A 26176-nucleotide genomic window follows, 5' to 3' on the forward strand; every position below is an offset into this window, starting at 1 on the left:
GAGACCAAACCATATCACGTGCTTGTGGGTAAGAGCAGGTAATCATTGTCAAAGGATATGAGGCATGAAAATTTCAGTTTACATCAGAGGTGAGTTTAGTAATCTATGGGGTAAAAACGGAGTCATAGGCACATGGTATCCTTGAAATATTTATAAAGCCTCACATATGTCAAGTTTGGATACAAGGAGGCTAATGAAGGGGTCATTTTGAATTTAGGGCATAGGATATTCCAGATTCCATGAGTATTTACTAATGAAGAGCAGGGAACTGTAGACTTCTTCCTAAAACAGGGACCTAAATCATGTGGTTGTTGCTCCTAACCAAGTGTTGGCCACACATAATGGGTTTTTGAGCTTTGGATGTCGGAGAGCTCTGGTTTACTACCTTGTAGAAATGGCAGGCTGGTTTGTAGATGGACAGGCCACTATAGGAACCACCAGTGATCTTTCAGATCTGGACTGGTGCCAGTGAAATTGTTGCCTCCTGAGATGAGATATGCGGTTACATAAAGGGTAACTTGATAGGACTGATTTTGGTTTAGACTAACCTATCCAGAGGTCATTCCATTAATCTATACAAGCGATCACAAGTACCCCATACCTTGTTTGAGTTCTTCCATGTGAATGTCAGTTTTGATATCATGAAAAAGCCTTAGCTAGAGTTGGGCAGTTTTGGTCCTGTTCTCATTTACCTTTTTGGGGTGCAGCCAGCTAGGGGCTATATGAAACTACATCAAGGTCAGAAATTACGACCTACGATAATATCGCATCCACTACATTGCTGAGTACGTATACAATTTCTATTCTTACTTGCATTAAACTCACATATACTAACCTTGTGATATAGAGGTTAGGACGTTGTAGTAGATCCAATTTTAGTGTTATTTGATTTAATTCATGAAATATATTGGGGGTATTCCCCACCATATCAGCAGGGGCTCTAGACATCACTCCCTTGGCAAAAGACCACATGCTATAGTTACAGATCTTTGCCTTCCTGGCTGAGACCTTTTTTCCTTCAGTGCCATGATATTTTAGCCCCACTCTGCATCCTTTTTTGTTTTTCTTAAAGAATCTCCCAAAGTTATAGTTTGTTTCAGAATGATAAAAAAATCAATGTCCCTGACAGGCATGGTGTTTTCTACCTGTGTGTGAGTGCCATTGTTCGTTTTCCCTGACTACAATTTCCATGCGCTGAGTGGTGACCTTCAGAAGGTAAACTCACTGATTGTCGCCCTGCCGTAAATAGGGCAGAATAATTGCCACTATTCCCTGGAGGTTTCTTTGGTGGATGGACTGCCATGTTGAAGTTTTTCATCAGGAGAGTCAGACGAGCCTCTGTCTGCAGAGGGGGAACTTATGGGTGTGATGGGAAGGGACATCCACTGATTGATGGTGGTTCTCCCGTTGTGCCAAGCTCAAAAATAACATGAACTCAATTGTCTCTTTTCCAGGAGAAGTACTGGACAAAAGTAGCCATAGGCAATGTTTAGGATACCATTAAGAGCACCAGCAGGTGGAGCCCGGCTGTTAACTCAGCATTGTTGTGGTTGGAGGTGAGGAGCAGGAACTTTGAATTTTTTGGAATTACTTTTGAATGACTCTGTGATCCCCTAAGTGGAGAGGGAGCACTTAGCCGGCTATGTGTTGTCAGCATAGTGAGGATATGAAATGCCTAAATCATCCAGAAGAGTTTTACAGGGTTCCATATAAATGTTGAAGAACAAAGTAGCTCTTTGTAACATCTGGGAGAGTGGTCCTTATTCGAGAAGGAGAAGCTTTTATTCTCACCCCTTAACTGTATTTTACAATATATGAGCTGAACCATTTCATGAACTGCCCACCATTACCCTTTCTGGAACACATGGTCTCAAGGAGGATCACGTTCTGTAAGGTATCAAAAGCTGCTGCAAGCACAAAAATAATCATCTTGCAAGAGCCACCATTATCCATGGAGCCCACTTCAGTGTCGCCTATCACTAGAATGACAGTTTCCATACCATTGCCTGGTCTGAAACATAACAGAAATTGCTTCCTAGAAGTGAGTGGTCAGGGATGAAATTCTAAAGCTGGTTTTACAGAATTTTAGAAAATAAAGGAAGGTTGATGATGATAAGGTAATTATCCAGAATAGCATGATCAGCAGTATGCTTCAATAAAAGTAGGTTGACTTGGCATACCTTCGGTGCTTCAGGACACCTCAGCGTGTGTCAGACCAGTTCAGAAAGTCATGGCGCAGGCAGTGGCTACAAGGCCACAACTGTGCGGGTTGAGGTGTTTTTCCATTGCTGTCCTGGGCCTATCTTGTTGTTTGCAATCTGGGCCAAGTACAAACCTTTCCCCACTTGACTCTAAGTGGTTATGAAGGCGAGCGGTAACAGGCTTTTCAGGGAGGCTATTGTGGGGGTACCCAGGCTAAGAAATCAATACCAGCCCCCAGCAGCACAATAAAGTCATTATCCATCCTAGTGCTTCTCTTTGTAGAAAAGACAAGCACTTTATTACACAGAAAACATAGAATTTCAATATAGAATATTAATGCATGAATCTCCAATTCATGGGTATGGGTCTTTGTGCTTTTAAGGGGCCTCTGCAGACTAATCCTGTCACCGATCCACCTGTACATTGTTGGTTCCACTCTTTTTTGGGGCCCCCCTCAGGTTCAGAGTTTGAGGGAAGGTCTATGGGTGCAAATCGTGCGCCCATCCCACGGTAGTCCTCTGACAGTACTAGGGCGTGCACTTCCTAGTTCTGGACAAGGTCCAGATCTGATCACTGTCAAAGACTGAGCCTGGGTCAATGCATGCACATATGATTAGTGAGTTGCATGACTGAAAATCAAAAGCCAGGATCACAGGTGTATGCAGTTCGGGCACACAGGGCAGGGTGTAACTTGTATAATCAATATAGCTGGGTTAGCCATACAAATGAGAAATGCAGAAAAAGAGAATAAGAGAATAAGTTTAAAGGGTTTCTGCTTTGTTCATGCGTAGTACAGTCTGTGAATTAATACATCAAAATACTGTTTTGATCATGACATGTAACACCTATTTTAACATATTGTAATATCACAATTATTTCTACCTTTAGCCATCAAATGCCCCTGGGGCTGGATGTCTTTGATAATGCTTTCTCGTTTTGCTCAAACTGATTGTTACAATAAGTTAACCCTCTGAGCCATCTCTGATGTGTTGTAGCACTACATCTCCCCCAGCATCTCAATATTTTCCACTTCGCTACTTTGGCTGTGAATTTGCGAACATCTGGAGGGATCTCCTTAACCAGACCCAACAGGGCAACTTTGGGGTCCAGTTGACTAGGTTATCCCACCATGTCTGATAGCCAAGATATTGTTGCATGTCAGTAGCTGTAGATCTGCGGACAAAACCACATTGCTAGGTATAAAAAGCCAGCATCAGTAACACTGCAGCGTCAGCATCTTGCATCTGCCACCAAAACACAATGTTTTAAACTCATCAGGGTATGGTATATTATGTGGAAATAATTAAAGTGGATCATTCTATAACGACTTTTCATATATAGGGTGACACATTGTGCACAGCAATGCCCCCAATCTGCATCTGTTATGTGACCCTCGAATTCTGACATTCTAATAAGGGACAAACACTGGTTCCTGCTTCTAAACTGTCGCATATAGGTTAGACACCATGTGACTGTTAGTTGTGGATGAGGGTACCATAGTGAGTGGCGTACACTCCAGGAGCTAGGCTGGGAATCCTGGAAACACACACCTACATGTGACTCTGAGGCTATAGTATAAAACATAAATGCTGTATGTGAGGGTTTGGAAATAATAAACTGTAGGTCAATGAATTGACCTTCTGGAAAGATAATGCCCAATGTAGTCAATTGCATAGATTGTAAATGCTGTACTGCCCCCTCCTCTCATGCTGGAGCAAGAATAGGGTGGCGTATGAAAGGAAGCATGGAGAATACATACATTCTAGCCCAGCTAACTGGCATTGATTGCATTTTTGCAGTCAATGGGTTGAATCATCCTGTTCCCCACCTGATGTCCGAGGTAGACTGCAGTGGAGTGCCCCATCTGGCACTTTTGCCATATGCATCCTGTCCAAATCCTGTCCAAGGTGCATAGGTGAACATGGAGCGGTCATCTATGCAGGTCACACAAACAGTTCTAACCCTGAAAGAACACTGTGCTGAAAAATGACAGGAGCATTATTCATTCTGAAGGGCATCACCTTAAACTGGAATAATCTCTCTGGTTTTGAAAATGTGGTCTTCTCCTTGTCACTTGATGCTAAAGTGTTCTGTCAGTGACTACGGTATAGATAAAAGGTGCTCCAAAGCACCCAACTGGTCCACAAGTTCATCAGTGCTGGGAATCGGATGTGCATCCCTCTTGATGCCTTCATTGAGAACGCAGTAGTTCTCGCAGACCCGCAAGTCCATAGAACCTTGCTTGGGCACCAGCACCCCTGGTCTGACCCAAGAGCTATGCAAGCTTTCAATCACACCACGTCCAACATCTTGACCACCTCTGCCTTGATGAACTCCTGGGACACGATTCACAAATGTAAATTTGCACTTTTGTGTAAGTTTACTACTTTTTGGTATTCACAAGGTAAACTTAGACCAAAAATCAAACTTTACTGCTTTTTGGTATTCACAAAGGGAAACTTAGACCAAAAGTCTAACTTTACTAATAGTAACTTACCTTTGTGAATACTGAAAAGTATTAAAGTTAGACTATTGGTCTATGTTTACCTTTGTGAATACCGAAAAGTAGTAAACTTAATCAAAAGTATAAGTTTACCCTTGTGAATTGGGCCACTGGACTTCGTCAGACATGCATAAGTCTTGCTTTTGACAGGAAGACTACCTCCTGTGTCTTTCTCATAGACACAGTCAGGTGTTAACCCTGGAGTCAGTGAGAAGATGTGGCCAAACATCCCCAAAACCTACTTATACTCTCTCACTTGATGTTATGTTATGTCCATAAATATAGCTGTATAATCACATGTGAGGGTATCGAGGCACTTGTGCAGGTGTTTAGGTGTGTGTCCCCTCAGAGTAATTCCAAGAGCTAGGTCTACAGCTTCTTGCAGAACTCAAAAAGTGAAGAGGAGGCTCTGATGTGTTGTGGGAGGCTGTTCAATGTTTTTGGTGCAATGTATGAGAATGAATGACCTCCTGTGGTCGTTGACGTAGGATATTATGTAGATGCCCAGGGATCAGATGATGTTGTAGACATTGAACAGGGTGGGGCTGAGGGATGATCTCTGTGGGACTTCACAGATCAGGTTCTTGGTCTCTGATTTGAAGGGTGGCAGTCTGACTCTTTGTGTTATTCTTGTGAGGAAGGAACAGATCAATTTGAGTGTTATTCCTTGGATGCCGATCTCGTGGAGTCTTCTGACACATGTGCTGTGGGATATTGTATACCATGGAGAGGTTGAGAAGTATGAGGGCCGCTGTTTTTCCTTGGTCCATGATGGTCCAGAAGTCATTGATGGCTATGATGAGTGTTTTTTCAGTTTTGTGGTTCTTTCTGAATCCTGACTGATTGTTGTCTAGTCAGTGGTGTAGTTCGAAGTGGGTTGTGAGTAGACCTGGGCTAAAATTCCGTTCCGGTAGCGGAAATTGCGATATTTTGACATTTTCGCGTTCCACAGAAAGCACGAAAATGTCAAAATTTCCGCATTCCGCAGCTTAGCGATAATTTGTTTCTTGCTCGCGCTGTAAAATAATACATTCTCGCGTGCGCGCGATCGCCTTACCTGAATCCCTGCGTTCGCCGACAAGTTTTCCCGATCCGGTCGCGTTCTCCATGAGATGTTGGATTGTTGGTAGCCATTTGCGCTGTCTCGCGACAGTTCGCGCCCGCAGTGACGTCATTTGTCGCGCGATCACGTCTTTCTTCCCGCGATCATGCACCGCGAGACAACTGAAAACAAGATGGCCGTGCCCGCGAGCAACCACATGGGTAAATTGGCGAGCCGCAACCATGCAGAAAATACCACGAACGGGCGGGAAAAAAACTTCTGCATCTTCGCGATATGTCCGCGTGTTTGCGGTGATTTTTAACATTTTCGCGATAATTTGCGAAAGTGAATTTCGCAAATTCCGCTCACCCCTAGTTGTGAGTTGCTTGTTGATGGCCTTCTGTTAGATAAAACATAACACCATCTCTATCACTTTCACTTGGTAGGAGAACAGGGAGATCAGTCGGAAGTTGCTCAGTTGGCTTGGGTCAGCTGATGGATTCTTGAGGAGGGCATTGACTTGGCATGCTTTCCGTCTTCCAGGAATGTTGTGGATGTGATGGAGGTGTTGATAATGCAAGTGAGGGTGGTGCTGATAGGTGATGTTCCTGGGTAGTAGTCTTGGTGGGAGCATGGATCCAATAGGGCCCCTGAGTGGATGGTCAGCATGATTGTTGCTGTGCCATCTCTGTTGAGGTTTGTCCATTCGGTCAGGTGGCCGTCTTGGTTTATGATAAGTAGGCTGGTGATGAGATCACTGGGGTTGGGTTGCTGTGCGGAGCTGCTGTAGATTATTGCGATATCTCTATGGAAGAAGTTTGACAGGTCGTCACAGAGTTCTTGGGAGGAGGTGATGTTGTTGATGGAGGCCGATGGTGTGGTGAAGGCTTTAATGATTAAGAAGATCTTCTTGCAGCTGTTAGAGCTACTTTCAATGCATTCAGCTAGCACTCTTTTTTAGTTTAGTGTCTCTCAGTTGCTGATGGTAGCATCTGAGTGCAGCCTTGTAGGGGGTTCTATCAGTGGTTTGAGGCTGCCTCTCCAGTTTCTATCTAGCTTTTTGCAGTGTTCTTTGGCATTTTAAGGATCCTCCGTGTACCAGCTGGCCTGCTTGTTGAATCTTCTTTGCTTGGTAGGTTTGATGGATGTGAGGGAGTCTGCACATTTCTTAATCCAGTTGTTAAAGTCGGTGATGTCCTTGTTCAGGTTTTATGTGGGGATGGGTTGATCAGTGCTGAGGGTGTTAATCTAGTCTGTTTCTGCAGCTTGACAGGCTGGGGCTGGTTGGTGCGTTTACTTGCGGTGTGTTGATTTTGAGGTAATAATGGGGTGGTCTGTCCATGTGAGCGGCGAAATGGTGTTGTATTTGATGCTTTTGCTAGTGTTGAAGATGAGCTCCAGTGTATGTCCTGTGATGTGTGTTGGTCCTGTGATGTGATGGGTAAGTGCAATGTTGTGCAGACTTTTGAGGAGTTCTGTGGAGCAGGGTTCTGTTCTGTCTTCCAGGTCGAAGTTGAGGTCACCAAGGAGTATGTAGGCTCTCGAGTCAATGGGGAAGACAGCAATATATTCTGTGATGATTCTGGTGAAGGTGACTCGCAGCTCAGGTAGTCGATAGGCGAGGATTCCATTCTGGGTGAAGTTCTTGGAGATTTGCAGTTTGAAGTGCAGATGTCCCATGAGTGGAGTGGTGCTCTCCATGGCTGTTGAGCACATGATAGATTCCTTGATAGACAACTGCAAGTCCTCCTACTAACTTGTGAGGGCAGCCCTGTTGGTAAAACCTTTAGCCCACTGGGAATGTTCCAGCGATGTCGGGTGCCGATATGAAGTTGAGCCAGGTTTCCATGAGGAAGAGGAGGTCCGGTGCATCACTTCTCAGCAGTTCCCAGATTTCGGCTCCGTATTTTTTGAGAGGTTGTGTGTTAAGTAGCATGCAATGCAAGTTGGTGGTGGCCTGCAGGTTTGCTGTGGCGTGTTGTTGGTTGGGGTGTTGCTAGTGTTGCTGGTGCTTTCATGGGGTGTGTAGGTCAGGTGATAACTCAGGGGCTGGGTGTACCCCTTCCATGGTCCCATCCTCCTGGTACAGGGTCTTTCACCTGACAGTCTCTCTTTGAATTTGAAGCAAATTATCACTTTGAGCTTGGGAGAACTTTCCTGTCCTCCTTTTTCCTTCCTTTGTTCCTGACTAGGAATCAAATTCCTATTTTGCTTCATTCGCCCTCTGGAATCTTGGGAATTGTTCTGCTCTCACCCTGCAGTTTGGAACCAGGCTGTGGAGAGTTCCTCAAACCCCTTTAACCTAGATCCATGCTGCTCCAGCCATTTATTATTTTTTATTTCCATGGATCCTTCTTTGGCAGATATAAAAGGTATTGCCTAAGTTGGAAAGAGCACTACTCTGTGATTTGCTCTCCGACCATCAGCTGGTTCAGGGCTTGGAAATCAGTAGCCTCCATTCCTCTCACCCACGTATTCCAGTCATGCAACACTATGTGAATCCAAGTTTCAAATGGAACACCATCCACTTGCTTGCTATCTTTAAGCTTCTGCTGGCGCTGAGTTGACTTTAGCTCAATGCTCCTAATCACTCCACTCCAATCTACCCCCCTCCATTTCACTCAAATCTACCCCACTCCAGTCCAATCTACCCCACTTCACTCCACTCCACACCAATCTATCCTACTCCACACTCCAATCTACTCACTCCACTCTAATCTACCCAAATCTACCCCACTCCACTCCAGTCCAATCTACCCCAATCTACCCCACTCCAATTCAATCTATCCCACACTACTCCAATCTACCCCGCCCACCCCATTCCACTCTACCACATTCCACTCCAATCTACCACGCTCCACTCCAATCCACTTCCCTCCAATTTACCCCACTTCAATCTACTCAACTCCACTCCACTCCACCCCACTCTAATCTAAATCTACTACAGTCTAACTCACTCCACTCCAACCTACCTTATTCTACCCCCCTCAACTCTACTGGAATGTATCCCACTCCACTCTACCCCAATCTAACCCACTCCACTACAATCTCCCCCAAAATACCCCACTTCACCCCAATCTTCTCAACTTCACTCCAATATACGCCACTCCACCCCAATCTAGCCCAATCTATACCAACGCATGGCAATCACCCCAATCTACCCTATTCCAATCTCCCCCACTCCACTCAAATCTACCCAACTCTACTCCAATCTACCCAACTCCAATGTGCCCCACTTCATTTAAATCTAATCTACCACACTCCACTCCAAATCTACCCAAGTATACCCAAATCTACCCCACTGAACTCCAATCCACCCAATCTACTCAGACGGGTTTCAGACCTAAGCACGGGACAGAGACCGCTCTCCTCATGGTCGTAGAGGAAGCGAGAAAAATTCTGGATCAGGGAGGATCAGTGGCAGTGATCCTCCTTGATCTAAGCGCGGCTTTTGACACAGTGTGTCATGACACCCTACTAAGCCGCCTGTCCGGTGTGGGGATCAAGGATAGGGCTTGGGCATGGTTTGAATCCTTTCTGGGGAACAGATCCTTCAGGGTTTTTGATGGCGATTCAGCTTCCTCCAGTAGACCTTTAAATTGTGGAGTTCCTCAGGGCTCCTCTCTGAGCCCTGCTCTATTCAACCTTTATATGAGACCGCTGGCTAGTGTCGTCCGCCCATTTGGAATTAAAATCATTTCATATGCGGACGACACGCAGCTGGTGGTCTCACTGGCGCAGGAGGCATCTCGAACTGCGCCAGGCGGGCTCAGAGAATGCCTGGAGGAAGTGAGGAGCTGGATGTCGTCATCATCCCTGAAACTGAATGGAGAAAAAACTGAGCTGATGCTCCTAGGACCCTCAGAGCCGGCACTCTCCCCTTCCCTATGGCCCCCATGCCTAGGACCGCCTCCAACCCCAAAAAGTACCATCAAAAGTCTTGGGGTATGGCTAGACAGCTCACTGTCTTTCAATGTCCAAGCCACAAAACTGTCAGCCACATGTTTTGGCATTCTGCGAGTGCTAAATAAAATCTTCCCCCTCCTCCCCTTGGAAGCCAAACAGGCTGCCATTCAAGGGCTTATCCATTCACGTCTTGATTTTAACAACGCACTTTATTTGGGGGCACCAGAATACACTCTTCGGAGGCTGCAAACTGTACAGAACAGCGCAGCTCGCCTTCTACTTAAAATCCCGCACAGGCACTCAGTGAGGACCGGACTGACTAGCCTCCATTGGCTACCGGTCCGGCAGAGAGTTCTGTTCAAGGCACTATGTATAGCCCACCAAGCCTTCTGGGATACGGGACCCATCATTACCCGTAATCTGACCACCCACTACATCCCAAATCGCAGTCTCCGCTCCAGCCAGACTTTCTTAGCAGCAGTTCCAAGAATAAATAGATCTAGAACCGGCGGAAGGACATTCATGTACAATGCAGCGAAAGCCTGGAATGCTCTACCGCTTCATCTTAGAGCCACCCAGAATCTTACTATGTTTCGCAAGCAACTTAAGACCCACCTGTTCACATCTTCCTGCTAAACTTTTGTTTCTTTTCTCCGTCCCTTCCCTGCTCCCTGTAGGTCCCGGCTATCCTAGCGCTTGGACGCCTTCGGGCAACAATTGCGCTCTATAAATCCCCAAGTAATATTCACTCCAATCTACCCCATTCCACCCCAATCTACCCCAATCCATTCCAACCCTATCTACCACAATCTACTCCACTCCAATGTACCCCAACCTACCATAGCCCAATCAACCGCACTCCACTCCAATTTACCCCACTGCAGTTTACCTCACTCAAGTCCAATTTATCCCACTCCATCACAATCTACCCCACTCTACCTCACTTCACTCCACTCCAGTCTATCCCACTCCATTCCAGTCTACCCCACTCCACTCCGATCTACCCCACTCCACTCTACCACACTCAATTCCAATCTACTACAATCGTCCTCACTCCATTCCAATTTATGCCAATGTATCCCACTCTACCCCAATGTACCCCCACTCAACTTCAAACTTCCCCACTGCAATCTAACCTGCTGCTCTCCTATGTACCCAATCTACTCCACTCCACTCCAATCTCCACTCCAATCTACTGCACTCCACCCCACTCCAATCTACCCCACTTCACTCCAATCTATCCAACTTACTCCAATGTACCCCACTCCAATTACCACAATCTACCCCACTCCATTCTACCCCAAACACCCCACTCCTCTCAATCTTCCCCAATCTAACCCTCGGAACTCAAGTTTCAAATGGAACACCATCCACTCGCTTGCTGTCTTTAAACGTCTGCTGGAGCTGAGATGGCTTCAGTTCAGGCCTCCTAATCATTCCACTCCAATCTACCCAACTCCACTCCATTCCAATCTACCCCTCTCCACAACATTCCAATCTATCCCAATCTGCCCCTCTCCACTACAATCTACCCCATTCTACCCCAATTCACTCGACTACACTCCAATCTACCCCACTCAACTCCAATGTATGCCACTGCAAACTACACAAATACACCCCAATTTCCCCCACTCCAATCTACCCCACTCAATGCAAATGAGCCCTCAGGAAGGCGCTCAAGGCAAAAAAGAAAGGGGGCACACTGCCGGAGCGAGTCCTATAGCCGCCCTGAGGACAGCATATAGGAAGAAAGCCTGGGAGCGCAAAAGAAAGGTTATTAAGGGAAATGGCTCATTGTTCTCTTTGATGAAAGAAAAAAAAGACTCCAAACTATGGAGATATATAAATCAGTTTGACACTCGAAGTCCTACAAAAGAGAATGGTGTAGCAGGAAACGTGTTGGAAACATACGTGAAAGGATTGTACACTAAAGATTCTCCAGAAGATGGCCCACCATTAAGAATGTTTTGGATGCAGACTGAGACACTGGACCCCTCATTAAGAGCGCCCAGGAAGCAAGCCCAGAGACTACCCTAGGCACTGTATTCACAGAAGGCGAGATAACTAAGAATATCATGGCAACAAGAAACAATGGGGCCCCAGGGCCCAATGGTATTCCCGCCACGGTATTCAAACTAGCTCAGGCACTCTTTGTCCCAATCCTGACTCCACTTTTTGATCAGGCACTCACAACAACAACAATACCACAGTCATGGAAAGGTTCTTATTCCCCATCCATAAGAATAGCGACCACTCGAACACTGCTAATTACATTCTTGTCGCTCTGCTTGATCTAAAAGCTAAGGCCTACACCTGAATACTACTGAAGGACTTGGAGGAATGGACAAATAAAAAAAGAATTCTACCACTCCATTAGTAAGGATTCATGGAGAAAATCAATATGCTGGCTTATCTCTCCAAACAAGCGGTTAAAGAAAAGCAGCCGCCCCTGTATTGCTGCTTCATAGATAATATCACAGCCTTTGACGAGGCAGGCTTTGGGGAAGGCTGACAGCCTGGGGATCCCCTCTAAGATTTTGAAAGTGATTACACCTCTTTACAAGGGGACATGAGTTCAGGTCAAAATAAGCCCCACAGCAGTTACATCAAGAGTCAAAACCAACAATGGGCTCAAGCAGGGCTGTGTTTTGGCCACGCTACTTTTCAATCTCTACACCGCGGACTTGGGGAACGTCCTGAAAGAAGCCAGCTTAGTTGCCCGAGACTGGGCAAGGTGAGGCTCCCAACCCTCCAGTACGCAGATGACACAGTAGTAATGGACCACACTAGGGTGGGTCTTCAGAGGGCCCTAAACGAACTTCGCAAGTACAATAAGGAAAACTCTCTGCTGGTCAACCAGAGCAAAACCAAGATAGTTGTATTTGGCAAATACCCTCATAAAAGGCAAGTTAAATGGCAATTGGGAGACTATCGAATAGGGACAACCCCTGCCTACAACTACCTTGGGGTCTGGCTCTCAGAGAGGGCAACCCGGGCAACCCATATAAAACATCTAAGCGCAAAGACCAACCAAGTAATCTTCACACTGAGGCGACTCAGCCAGTGTTTGACAAGTCCAACAGTGGAGACATTGCTGACAGTCCTCAAGGCAAAACTAATTCTGGCCATCAACTATGGCCACTTGGCTTTCCCAGGACCCCTGGATCAATTTATAACGGCGGCCCAGATAAAAGCCTTTAAGGCAGTGATGCAAGTGCCAAGATAAGCCATGGAAGCCAGGCTATGGCTGGAATTTGGCCTTTGCAGACCCAGTCTGGCATTACAGGGTTGATTTGATTAAGTACTACATCAGGGTCCTTAAAGCCTCAGACAACACCCTTTAACATCAACTGGGATTGATCTTCAGGGAAGTGGAGTCCCCCTGGTATTCCAAGTTGAACCAAGAAATTGGGAATCTGAAGATCGAAGCAGAGAGCCTGCCCTTACCTGAGATTCCGATATCTGCTTGGACAAATGCAGTGTAGCGGCAGATCCAGGCTATCTCGTATGAAAAGGATCGGGCCTCACTTCATTATAACCTTAATACAATGGCACTGGACTTATCTTACATCCTGGGGAATGCCCAATAATGCGTACGAGAAGCACTCTCAGTCCAGGCACGCAGGAAAATTCTGTTCATGCGGCTCATCGCACTCAGGATTTCGGATTTAAGCTCAGCTTGGGCCCGAAAGGATGGAGTAGCCTTTTGTCGGTTATGTCATTTTCATAAGAATCCTGGCTACATCTACTATACTGCTGCCCCAAATTGGCCGGAGAATATCATCAGCTGCTACGTGCAAGACTGGTGTTTTTCCTAAATAAAAACCTGCATCTTCGGGAGAGTGACGAAGTTCACACACCTAATCAGACAGGCACTTGCAGACCTGCCATAGTACCCAGAGCCCTCTGCATGTTATAAATTCAAACAGAACAAGCATTGGCATAGTCAATAGGTCTCGCCTTTTGGACCATATAAGTGTTTAGCCATGCAACAGTTGCATAACTAAACACTTATAAGGTCCCAAAAGCGAGACCTATTGGCTATGCCAATGCTTGTTGAGATTGGTGCCATCCAGGGCCAGACTGGGAATTAAGAGCAGCATCATCCTGTACATATCTTGGCATTTGGTTTGAAGAAAGAGGTCGCTCTAAGGCACACCTGCGATCACTCCAAAGCTAGGTGACTCCTGTTCGTTCTGTGCACAGTATAATACAGAAGTTGCTGAAAGGCCTGCCATGTTTTAAAAGGTATATTCCACTGTAGGGCTGTGAAAAACACTAAAGCCAAAATCCAAAGGCAAACGATAAAACGCTCAAGTGAATTATAGCCTTACATAACAGTGCAGGTCTGCAATGATCTTTATATTTTATGAAGAAAACACATATTTGGGATCAAATTCATAAGTTTTAGAACTTACGTTTTTTCTCTTGGCACATGAGGCTGCAGTACAAAATGTGAACTGTCTCAATGCCCAAGGGAAAATTAGGTGAAAATAGCTGAGCATTTCGTTTAAGAGCGTGAGGTTGTTATTGGCTGTTCAGCTGTCACTACATTTTAAAAGAGAGAGATGGTGAAATGTTTGGTCTGTGGGAAATTATTCACACAGACAGCCACATCCTCAGTAACTGAGCACAGGAAGATACAAGAATTCCGAATTACAAGGGCACAAACAGGCTAAATTACTAAAGTGAGATTCGAGCTCAAGATTTATGCGGAGCACAAGGGGGGGTCAGACTCCGCAGCCCTGCAGGACTCTTTGGTGCTTATTAAATGCACTGCCCTGCTCTACACCAGCATCAGCTATTGATCGACTTTCCTGCAAAAATAAAGGTGTCAAATCTACACGCATCCTCAGAGATAAACATGTCATGACAGACAAAATCGAGCTAACCTCAAACTAGTCGGCTCTCATGCTGGTTGTGCACTAGGATCATTGTTGCGATAGCTAAAGTAGAGGGAAATAGAGTAGACTAGTTTGCCCAGGATAACACAAAAAGCATGCAAGTAGGTCATCGATTGGCACTAGATTGCTAGACACATAACCCATTTCAAAATTTTCCCGTCGCTTACTCAAAACAATTTGACCATTTCGTTTAAGAGCGTGGGATTTTTATTGGCTGTTCAGCTGTCACTATATTCCAGTGTGTAATGTTTGGACCAATGTGCTGCTGCTGCACTTTGGCATTCTCTACTCTGCCCGAGGCGCTGATGAAACACCGCTCCTCTCTGGTGATTTACTGCTGTCACGCACATTGTAGTGCTACAATAAACAGTAAATTAAGCAAGAAATGCATCAGCTAAGCACGCGATGTGTGGCGCTTTAGCACAAATAAATAAAAAATGCCATTAGTTAAACACGGTGCTGCATGAAGCTCAACAAACAAGCATTGGTAACATAGCACATGAAGAGCAGCGTCGGAGAAACGGGTGCCCTGCTGACATATGAAGTGAGGGAAAGCAAAAAAGCACAAGCTTTGAGCTTATTTGTTTTAAGCCACGCCCTTAACTACATCGACCACGTCCCTTGGAGAGACCCTCCAAAGTTCTTTCATTCCACTTGAAGCCCTGGTTAGAATACATGTGAAGTGTGTGATAGCACCACTTTCATTTCCAAACATTTATGCTGTCACCTTTATCATGCAGGGGGCGGATGGGATTCCTAAATGAGCCATGAAAAACAAGCAAATCACAAGACGCTTACCAGCAGGAAGTTCAGGTGTAAAGCTTGAACTTGGTGGGCAGTGAGGTACACACCCAAGCAACAGGGGGTGCACCAACGGCATGTACACATGTAACCTATCTTTGTTGTGTCACAAGTGGATGGGCTTAACAAGTACATTTAATTATGTGTGCAAGTGCTCAGCAATTGAAGTGCTACCTGCCAATTAATCAATGCTATTTGCATGATGTGTGTGGATAACGATTTAAAAGAGGTTTCCAAGTGGGAAAATACTAGTTTAATATATCCGCTGTGACGAGATCCATTTCCGTTGTGTGTAAAGTAATATGGTGGGCAAACAACTTTTGATTACTTTTGTAGTAATTGGGGCACGCAGTGCGGCCTGCTGCCATTGTTACAAAAGTAAATAAATAGAAAAAAAAGTTGCTTGTCCACCGTATAACTTTTACACACAACGCAAATGGCAAGCGCAGTTCACCCCCCCTCCTCATGGACAGTTCTCCAAGCAGTGTTGGAAACAGTAAGGCGGCCGTCTCACATTTCACAAACTACACCAGATGGCGTTAGGCGACTTCCCATGCCTGCTCTCTACGGCGCATATAACATTAAGGGCTGCGGTTGGTCAGTTCGTGGGAATGCTAGCAGCTGCGGAACAGAGTATGGGCAGCAGGAGGGCGGAAAGCATTGCGCCAGAGCAGGCCGATGTACTTGCCCGCTCTCCCCCTGAAGCCTCCAATAATGCCTGCTGTGTATGGTGCAGTAACAGTCCAGATAAGAACAGTGCTGTTAACAACGGCGCTGTTGGAGCAAGTTTGGTTAAACAAGCCATCACCGAAATAAAGAATAAACGCTGCTGAGGGTGCCCAGGGCTTGTGCTGCCTCACTCGATGCACAGGGTATGGTTGGGGGGAGGGAAACGCTGTGTTTGAAAATAAACAGGTCAGTGAACTGAACACGTTTAAAATAAAAAATGAAAACATGAGCGTTCAAGTCTAAAATGGCACAGTTTTTAACATCCACTAAGGACGAAGTCACGAAACAGCAATCTAGCAGGGAAATGTTACCTTCACCCGCTGCGGGGGAAAGGGGGTAAACAAGCCATTATCCAAACAAACAAGCGCGGACGGAGGGATGCGGATTACATAGAGCAGGGAGCTGGAAACAGAGCGAGAGACAGGCGGAGATCAATAGCCACTGGGGGAAAGCAGCTGATTGATAGCTGGAGAGTGGTGGGATCACGGAAGCAGAGACAGGAGCAGAGCCATTAAAAAACAAGCGTTGGCCGCGCGCGAGCGGCCGGAGATGGAAAATGTGGTGGGGGAGGGGGAGGGGGAGAAGCGGGAGTTGTGTGTGCGCGTGCGTCATCGCGATCGCTCTGAAAGCGAAAGTGATCGCGATGACGCACACGAGTTTTCAAAGTGCTGCTGGCGGCCGGCTGCGCGCGTGCACGATCGCGTGAATGCAAGCGTTAGGCCAGCCAGCAGCACTTTGAAAATCCCACATACAAAATGTCTCTTCGAGCCAGCGAAAGCGCTGGGGCTCAGCGAGACCTAAAAACAGCCTTTGGCGCTTCGCAGTCTGAGCTCAAAATCAAATAAACGGTTCCCGACAACAAAGAGCCATCAATGAGTGTCATTGCTCGGCCCAGGAGCTGAAAAGTTCACACCTTTAAAAGCTCTTGCCCCTCGGGCAATTCACAGTAGGCTGCCAAGGCATCACAACAGCAACGAGGTGTGAGGAAACAGTACTTTATCCCTGGCTACTTGCACTCGAACATTCCACGGGCTGTGCCAAAGGCTGCGAACCAGAGCAGGGCGTTCTTACATCCGATGGCGCCCGTTAATGAATTATTTTTAGGCTCCCCACATTTATCTTTAAGAGCATTTTTAATTGTTTTTTAGGTAATGCCTGCTCATTGGAAAGGAAGGAACTATTAACACATTGTGAAATTGCATGAACAGCAGGTCTCACGCTGCTAAGAGACTTGAGGGTTCGAGGGAGGGGGGGAATGGCGCCGATTTTTAAGCCCATTCTACTGTAAAGATTTTAAATAATTGAACTGTCAATAAACATACTAACTAAATCTACCCCATTCCAGTCCTCTGCTGTCTAACCCACTCCAATTCACCCAACTCTACCCCAAACTACCCCACTCCAGTCTATTCCAATCTACCCTAATCTATCCCACTGTACCCCAATCTACCCTACTCCAATCTACCTCACTCCAACCTATCCTACTCTACTCCAATCTACCCCACTGCAATCTACGCTACTCCACTCCAATCTACCCAATCTATCCAATCCACTCCAATCTCCACTCCACTTCAATCAATTGCACACCACTCCAGTCTACCCCACTTCATTCCAATCTATCTAAATCCACTCCAATCTACCCCAATCCAACCCACTCCTCTCAATCTATCCCAATCTACCCCTGGGAACCCTAGTTCCAAATAGAACACCATCCACACACTTGCTGTTTTTAAACATCTTCTGGCACTGAGATGGCTTCAGCCCAATCTCCTAATCACTCCACTCCAATCTACCCCACGCCACTCCATTCAAATCTACCCCCAATATACCTTACTCCAATCCAATCTACCCCATTTCACTCAACTCTGCCCCAATCTACCCCACTCCACTTCAATCTACCCCATTTCACTCAATCAATCCCAATCTTCACTGAACTCCAATGTACCCCAATCCACTCCAATCTACCTCAACCTACTCAACTCCACTAAATCTACCCCAATATACCCCAATTGACTCTGCTACACTCCAATCTACCCCACTCCACTCCAATGTACGCCACTCCAACCCAAATCTACACCAATGCAGCCAATTCTACTCAACTCATCCCGCTCTACCCCAATTTACCCCAATCTGCCCGTCTCAGCTCAAATCTAGCCCACTCCACTCTAATCTACCACATTCCACCCTGCTCCAATCTATCCCACTCCCCTCCTTTGCAGTCTACCCCACTCCCATCTACCCAACTCTACCCCAACTACCACACTCCAATCTACCCCCTCTATTCTAATATATCCCAATCCAATCTGCCCCAATCTACCTCACTATACCCCAATATAATCCACTCCACTCTACCCCAATCTACCCCAATCTACACCACTCTCTGTACCCCAATCTACCCTGCACTAGTCTACCCCACTTCAATCTACCCAACTCCACTCCACTCCAATCTATCACAATCTGCACCACTCCACTCCAATCAAGACTACTCCACTCAAATTCACACCACTCCACTCCAATCTACTCCAGTAATAGTTGCCATGGTTTCCAATTGCTTATGTGTGATATTTTCATATTTTCAGTGTAATTATCAGTGACATTCAATGACTATGAGTTGCACTTTATTGCGAACTGTATAATGTCACCCACACTTAGTAGTAGCATGACATAGCTGCCAAGTTTTCTGATTCCATAAGTGTGACATTTCTGTGTTTTCATTGTTTATGTGTGACATTTGATTGCCATACTTGTGACACTTTGAGTGATATTTTATGGTGAGTGTAGTCAAGCAGTTTTGTCCATTTAATGAGTGCATGTCCCTAGCACCACCGTGTACACACACTGAACATAAGCGAAGCTCAGCTAAATTGCGTATGATGGGCCAAAATGTATTCACTATTGTGGGATGTACTAGCTTATGTACATAAATGCAATTCACAAGGCTGTTTTAAACCATGTTTATATTCATTTACACTAACAAGCCATGTGATCTAATGCAATGATGACGTTCTAAACCAGCATTTAATGTAGCCATCTGAGAAGGCTTTAGCCTGATACGGTTAACAGATAATCAATCAGACTGCAAAGTCCCTCTGGCAAAAAGCATAAATCACATAAGAGAAGGCTACTTTGCAACCACTGCTAGTCTGCAAACATAAACCCTGCAAAATATAAATGGTGTTTCTCGTTCAATGGCATTTCCCACCTACAAAAATTTCAGATATGCACATTTTTTTCATTTACTTAAATTTGACCTGCAAACATCAATATATTGGATTTATTTTGCCACCCACACACAAAAATCAGCATGTGTTAAACCACCCCAACTACTTGGCCCCAATAATCTTACCAGCAGCCACAACATAATTTTGGAATACTCTCAGGCCTGGTTGAGTAAGAGCGCCTCCTCTCAGGTGCTTATGTAAGGTTGCCCATGTATCAGCAGCGCTCTTACAACTGTTCTGATCAACGGAGCTGGCTGCCCATTAGGTGTCACTGTCTGACAGTTAATTAAAAGAGTAGAGCCATCCACAACAAAGCAGTGAAAAAATAAGATATTCGCTTAGCTTTATCTTTATCTTGTTTGCTTGACAAATTACCAATCATGGGGAACTAAACATAAATTGCGTTACCCTAATGCCACATGCATGCCACTAGGCAGGACTGCCCAGTTTACCTCACTCCACCACAACCTTCCACAATCCAGCCCACTTCAATATACCCCACTTCACCCCAATCTACTCCACTTAACTCCAATCTTCCCCACTCCACTCCTCTGCAGTCCACCCCTCTCCAATCTACCCCATTTTGCCCCAAGCTACCCCACTCTAATCAACCCTACTCTACCCAAACTACCCCACTCCAGCTAACCCCCATCTACTCCACTTCATCCGCTCCACTCTACCCCAATCAACTGTATTCCACTCTAACCCAATCTACCCAACTCTCTCTACCCCAATCTACCCACTCCAATCTAGCCCAATCTGCCCCTTTCCACCTACTCTGCGCCACTAACCTTTAGCCATATTGAACAGCAGCTACACTGGTCTACAACATGGCTAAACACATTGCCAAAGCCGATCGCTCTTGCCTAGGCGAGACCTGTTGACTTTGCCAATGTTTGTTTTCCTTTTGAGGGCTCAGGGTGTCTCCTAATCCATGATTCCTGCTGGTGAGGAAGAGTTGTCAGGACTAATCAGGACATGTATTCCGCTGGTCATTTCTCCAGTGGTCTGGAGCCCTTGGAGGCCTGTTTAAAAAAAAAACAGGGGCATATTAGCAACGCTTTGTGATAACTATCGCAAAGCGTGCTTAGCGCTCCTTTTCCTAACGCCCGCTATCGCAGGTTTTTATCGCGGAGATATCGCGTTATTAGCAACGCATATCTCCAAGGCGATAAAAATTCCTGCGATAGCGGGGAAATCGTCGTTTTGCAGGGAACATCGTTGGTTTTCCAGCGATGTTCCCTGAAAAATGGCGATAACCTTGCTGATACGACCCTGTGGTCGTATCAGCAGAATCCACCCCTTATGTTAGGGGTGGCTAAGTCAGGATTTTAGCAGACGTTAGTTTTTGGAGAAAACAGCAGTTTTTTCCAAAAACTAACGTCTGCTAAAATGCTAGGGCATTCTTGCTGATAGCGCGAAGCCGCGTTATGGATGTTCTGACATGTAGTGAATGTCAGAAACGCCCACTTTGCATCTCATTAGAGATGCAAAGGTAGGCGTAGTGAAAAAGGGTGCTAACATGCGAATATGCATGTTAGCACCCTCTTGCTGATAGGGCGATGGTTTTATCTCCGCTATTTTGGCTTTTAAAGCCAAAAAAGCGGAGATTAAGCCCTTGCTGATATGCACTCCAGAACCTCTCCTGGTGCCTCTGTCACTTTCCCCAGTTCCTGGAAGAGAAAAGGAGAGAAGGAGAAGGTAGAGAGAAAGTGATCAGAGAAGAAGAGAGAGGGTGATAGATAGAGAGAAAGGATAGATGGAAAGAGAAATGGCATGAAGAGACGAAGAAAGCAGGGCTGGTTAGACCTTTTTTGCCAGGGATGCCTTTAGCTCCCGGTCCGGCCCTGGGTGTAGCGGGAAAGTGAAGGAAGTGAAGGCGCGCCTGTTCCTTGGAGGTGTCACACACCCGGGCCACTGCTTTCTACCCTTAATCGCAGAGAAAAGCTAACAATGAAAATAACTGTTGTGAACATGTGCACGGTTAGGAAACCTTCACTGGAACCCGTTTAAGTTCAGTATTTATTTTATTGATTTATTTATTTGCACTAGAAAAAGAGTCATTGTTAAGTGAAGTCTCGTGCTGTATTTCCATCTTCTTTTCTTCGTGTCTTTTCTTTTTAAATTGTAGTAATTGTTGAATCAAAACAGTGTTTTATGCTGCCAAACACCTTAATGACTGCTCGGGGTTCTTTGAAGAATTCTTGCTTGAGCAGATTCAAGATTTGCAACTGGACTTTATTGAAGAAACAACACAGTCTTGTTTTATGCGTACTGGTCCTCAAATGGAGCACTTATGATATACAGTAAAGGTTCCGAAGGAGTTGGTTAACGTTAGACACCTGCACTGTCCTAATGATTCAGAAGGAAACGGAGAAACTTAGAAGTCAAGGTAGGGTATTAGCTGTATTCTCCCACGTGACCCAGGCGTGGTATTTGGAGGGAGAGCTGTTCATATTTTGGGTTTGATTTACAACACTCTGCGTGGTCCTAAATGTGTCTTGCAACTACAAAAAAATGGCTTTATGGTCGAAATTCAAAACTGTAATTTAGAGATTCAGGATTGGAGGAATGTATGGCAAACCCCCACAGCAGGAAAATCCGCCAATACGCAAAACTTTCAGCCATTAATAACATTGGGTCAGCGGTGGTTACATGAGTGTTTTTAGAGCAGTGAAGGGGGGAAGGATTTCTCGCCAAATACATTTGTCTTGTGAAGAACAGAATAAAAAAGTTAATGCATATAACCAGACGCAAAACCAACAGAATTGCCACCAGAAAGAAAGCCGCCGGTTTGGGGTTCTGCACTTGCATAGAAATGTTCCATGCACTTTCCGGTAATTACTTTACTCCAAATGTTGCTTTTGCCTGGATTAATTACACATGAGAGGCTCGACCCCTCTCACGTGTATTATTAATCAGGCAAAAGCTACATTGAGGGGTAGTGTATGATGACTGAGAAAAACGCCCATCTTGGAACCAAACGGCTTCCTGAACTGTCTGTGATACAGAAGGTAAGCTGACGTGCCCAAGCAAAGGGCAGATGAAGGACAGTGCGCGTATTTACACGAGTTAAGCGGGAAAGACTGCGTTCCCAGACAAGTGTCTTTGTAATGAATATCTTAACGTTTTTACAGCTGAAGAAACACACGGCGCTGACGAGGGAAAGAGGAGACTCCTGTATTTGTTACTGTTGGCAGTTCCCGTGGCTCTGATTGCTGCACTCGGGCCATTCGTCCTCATCAGAAAGAACCGAAAGAGGAAAACTAAAGAAGGTATGCAAAGTGTTCCAGACACTCGTTATAGAGATGTGAGAGCAGAATGTATGTCACAGGAAACAATTCAATGTCCGTCTCTATTTTACATCAGTCAAGGGTTGACTCTGCCTCTATGTATATCGTGAACACAAAACATCCGCTTTGGGGCACAGAGAGTCTTGCCGGGGCAAAATCGCACAGTGTGTAAGCAGGAAACCTAATCCAAATCCTGGCTTCTCCGCTTGTCTCAATTATTTGATCCTCCGCACATCACTTTACTTCTCTGCCTTGTTTTGACTGAGAGTCAAATGTAAGACCAGGTTTAAGGAATTCACAAGGGTTCAAGACGTAACATTTTAATATGAAAGACCCTTTGGCACATTTTTTTGAAATTCGCTGTGTCCTTCACAAGCTGGAACTTTTGAAGGCCCAGCTCGTACTTTCACTCTTAAGAATGAAGGCAGACCCATGGCTCAGCACTTCCTATGAATTTGTTGGCTCGCCCTCCTCTATGGATAACAAAGGACTCTCCACTTTATTTTTATTATTTAAAAAATGCTAGTCAGTTGTAAACATTGACATTTTCAATATACAGCACACAAGCATGAGCGCTGTCCAAGTTTGTGTGTTCACAGGAAACATACGGGTATGTTATTTCTTTTACAGTCCTTTGGGTAACTCACAGGCCCCATAGCGCTGGCCTGGATCACAGGCCCACGAAGGGTTGACCTAAATGGGCACAGGCCTCGCTACCCTCAGTCTCTGAGCTTGTCTCTTACTGCATTCACAAACTGGTTTAATTATATTGTCTGACATCAGAGCATGTCCCTGTTGACCTGGGGTGCATTTTTGCTACTGAATCTTGGGGTTTTGTTCCTCGCTGTGTGCTCTTGCTCTCTTTCGCCTTGCGGTCCCTGTTCTCCTGACTGTTAAGTTTTGGTTCTGGCTATGACGACGACACAGTCCCAATCGAGAAATATTGTTTGAAACTTACTGCCATTTTTTTGCTTGTATGCATGTTTCAATGTTCGAAAATAGCTTACAAATAAATGATTTAAATACAAAATTATTAAGAACATCAGCTTGGAAATGTCACTTTCAAAAGTATTAAGACGCCAGAAGCAGTCTCTTTGACGCCCTGGGAGAGTTACAATGCAACACATTTATTACTATGACCTATCAGTTCACTACTGAAGGTGACGCTTGTGTTAATGTAGGTGCGTTTGTGTTACTTTATGGTATCAGGAAGTTATCGGTTGAGGGGGAGAGGGTTCTTTGAATACTTCCTATCTTGCTCTGGGTTTTTTATTATCTGAAAGAGCACAGACCTCAAGTTTCGGCGACCTATTACTTAATAGGGAGCGCCAGGGCTTTAAGTGGGCCGGGACGCCGGGTCCTGCTGGTGCTCAGCACCGGCAGTTCTGAAAAGCAGGTCGCTATCGGGCTCTCCCTCATCCTCGGGATGAACAAAAAAACATAATATCTGGAGGCAATGACGGAAGTAGCAAAATACCAGTCGGGCGGGCGGGCGGCACACTAAGCTAAACACAGATTTTCCGTTTATGTGTTTTTTAAGCTACGCCCTCAAATACATTGGCCACGTCCATTTGAGTGACCCACCCGTTTTTCATCCCACTTAAAGCCCCGGGGAGAACTAAGGGGTAATCTTAAATCAGTTTCAAAACTTGTTGCTACTCGGGTTATAGTTGAAAATCTGTAGAAACAGGACTTTAAGAGGGCCGGGTCTTTCCAGGCGTTCAGACCTGGCAGTAATGAAAGCCTGGCCTTGTAACGGGTCCCTATAGGGCACTATATATTTATGTCCCAGGCTATAGTGGTAAAAACACTGATCGGTTTTAAATCAATGTAAAAAACGTTAAGGTAATGAAATGAAAATAAGATTTATAGAGCGAACTCATGCCCAGATGTGTCTAGGCAGTGATCTCAGAGAAAGCCAGACTGATGAATAAGAGAAGAAATACAGGGTATAAGCTATAGGATGAGAAGGCATGTCTTGAGGGCTTTTATGAAAGCTAACAGATCTGGGTTTTTTTCAGTTCAAGGGGGAGAGAGTTCTAGAATCTGATTGTGCCCACGACAATGCATCTCCCACCCCCACCATCTCCCAATTCATGTCAGTGATGTAGTTCCTGTGAACATTTCAATTATTTCACTCAATGTTTAATTCCCTAAAAGTGTTTGCTTTTTACAGGTTTTTGTTTCTGTAATCTTTTCTTATACAGCATATAGTCACCTCAAAGTGTTTGTGTGAGTTCAAGTTGTGAGTATGTTTATCTACTGGGCTGCGACAGACATCTAGAGTTGAGGCTGAAGGCAACAAATGTTTCTGACAGCACCGGTCCATGGGTCTTAAACATAGGCCTGAGGAGGTTTAAAGACCGGCAGGGGGCAACTCCCCTCTAACACAATCAAGCTATACAAAATTGATCCCCTGGATCTGGAACTTGAACGGAGTGCGGGGGAATCCCTTTTAAAGGATGGTTTCCCTCGCCCACCCTGTAGGTGGCATGCTTCATCATAAGGTAACCCCTTTGCACCGCAAACCTAGTCACAGTGTGGGCTAGAACCCCCTCAGTGAGAGGGAGGAGCTCAGGGATGTTTTTCATGTAGAGAAGAGGTATCCAAAAGCCTTAAGATGAGCTGGGTGTGGAGGGAGTGAAATGAGAGGTGAGTGTGAGCTAAAACTAATTCACTGGTATGCCAGAACAAATTTTAATAGGGCATCCAGAGGTCAGCATTAAAAGTTAGGCTATGGCAGGAGAATTTAACCTGTAAGAGACTGGTGACGGTCAACATGTTTCAGCCTGGCACCCTCTGTAGAGGTGTAGCAGCTTTCTTCAGGACCAAATGTAAAAAGTGAAGTGAGTTAACCCCGCATACCAAAGGTGGTAAGAGAGGCATACAATTAGCTAATTGGTATAGTAATCACTCAAGATTGCCACTGGTCATCGTCTTTCCAGAAAAGAGACAAAGTGTTAGATACATTTAGAGGTAATTTAGAGGTTCCGATTCCCCTCGCGGTAGCCTGTGCATTTTGATCTTGTTTTCGGTTTTTATAATCTTACTGCTGCTGTTATTCTGTGCTGCTACTGTTTTTAAAACTGTTTTAAAAACTATTTATGTCACCACAAGTCCGGGGAGAGCTGTGTTCAATGTTCTGGGTAGTGGGGTCTTTTTAAATCAAGTCGCTCTTGCACTCAGGCACTGGGTCAGCATTCCAGTAGCTGAAACCCGATGCTCATCTGACACAATATAAGCGACAGATGACGCAACCATGCTGAGGTAATTTAGAGTCTCAGATTCTCCTCGCGGTAGCCTGCGCATTTTGATCTTGTTTTCGGTTTTTAAAATGTTACTTCTGCTGATATTCTGTGCTGGTACATTTTTTAAAAACTGCTTTTAAAACTATTTATGTCACCACAAGTCCGGGAAGAGCTGTGTTCAATGCTCTGGGTAGTGGGGTCTTTTTAAATCAAGTTGCTCTTGCACTCAGGCACCGGGTCAGCATTCCAGTAGCTGAAACCCAATGCTCATCTGACGCAATATAAGCGACAGATGATGCGACCGCGCTGAGGTGATTTAGAGGCTCC

The 26176-nt window shown here is 45.3% G+C and overlaps 1 protein-coding gene across 1 annotated transcript in view; it reads left to right on the forward strand.

The window, feature by feature from the left end:
* The window catches only part of LOC146855752 (CD276 antigen-like), a 185648-nt gene that overhangs the window by 132303 nt on the left and 27169 nt on the right, over window positions 1-26176 (forward strand). Inside the window, exon 4 of the mRNA XM_085651174.1 lies at window positions 22446-22583. Coding sequence (XP_085507300.1) covers window positions 22446-22583 — 138 coding nt within the window. The remainder of the gene's footprint in view (window positions 1-22445; window positions 22584-26176) is intronic.

This window comes from Triturus cristatus, chromosome 4_1 (assembly GCF_964204655.1).
Source record: "Triturus cristatus chromosome 4_1, aTriCri1.1, whole genome shotgun sequence".
In the NCBI taxonomy this organism is placed as follows: Eukaryota; Metazoa; Chordata; class Amphibia; order Caudata; family Salamandridae; genus Triturus; species Triturus cristatus.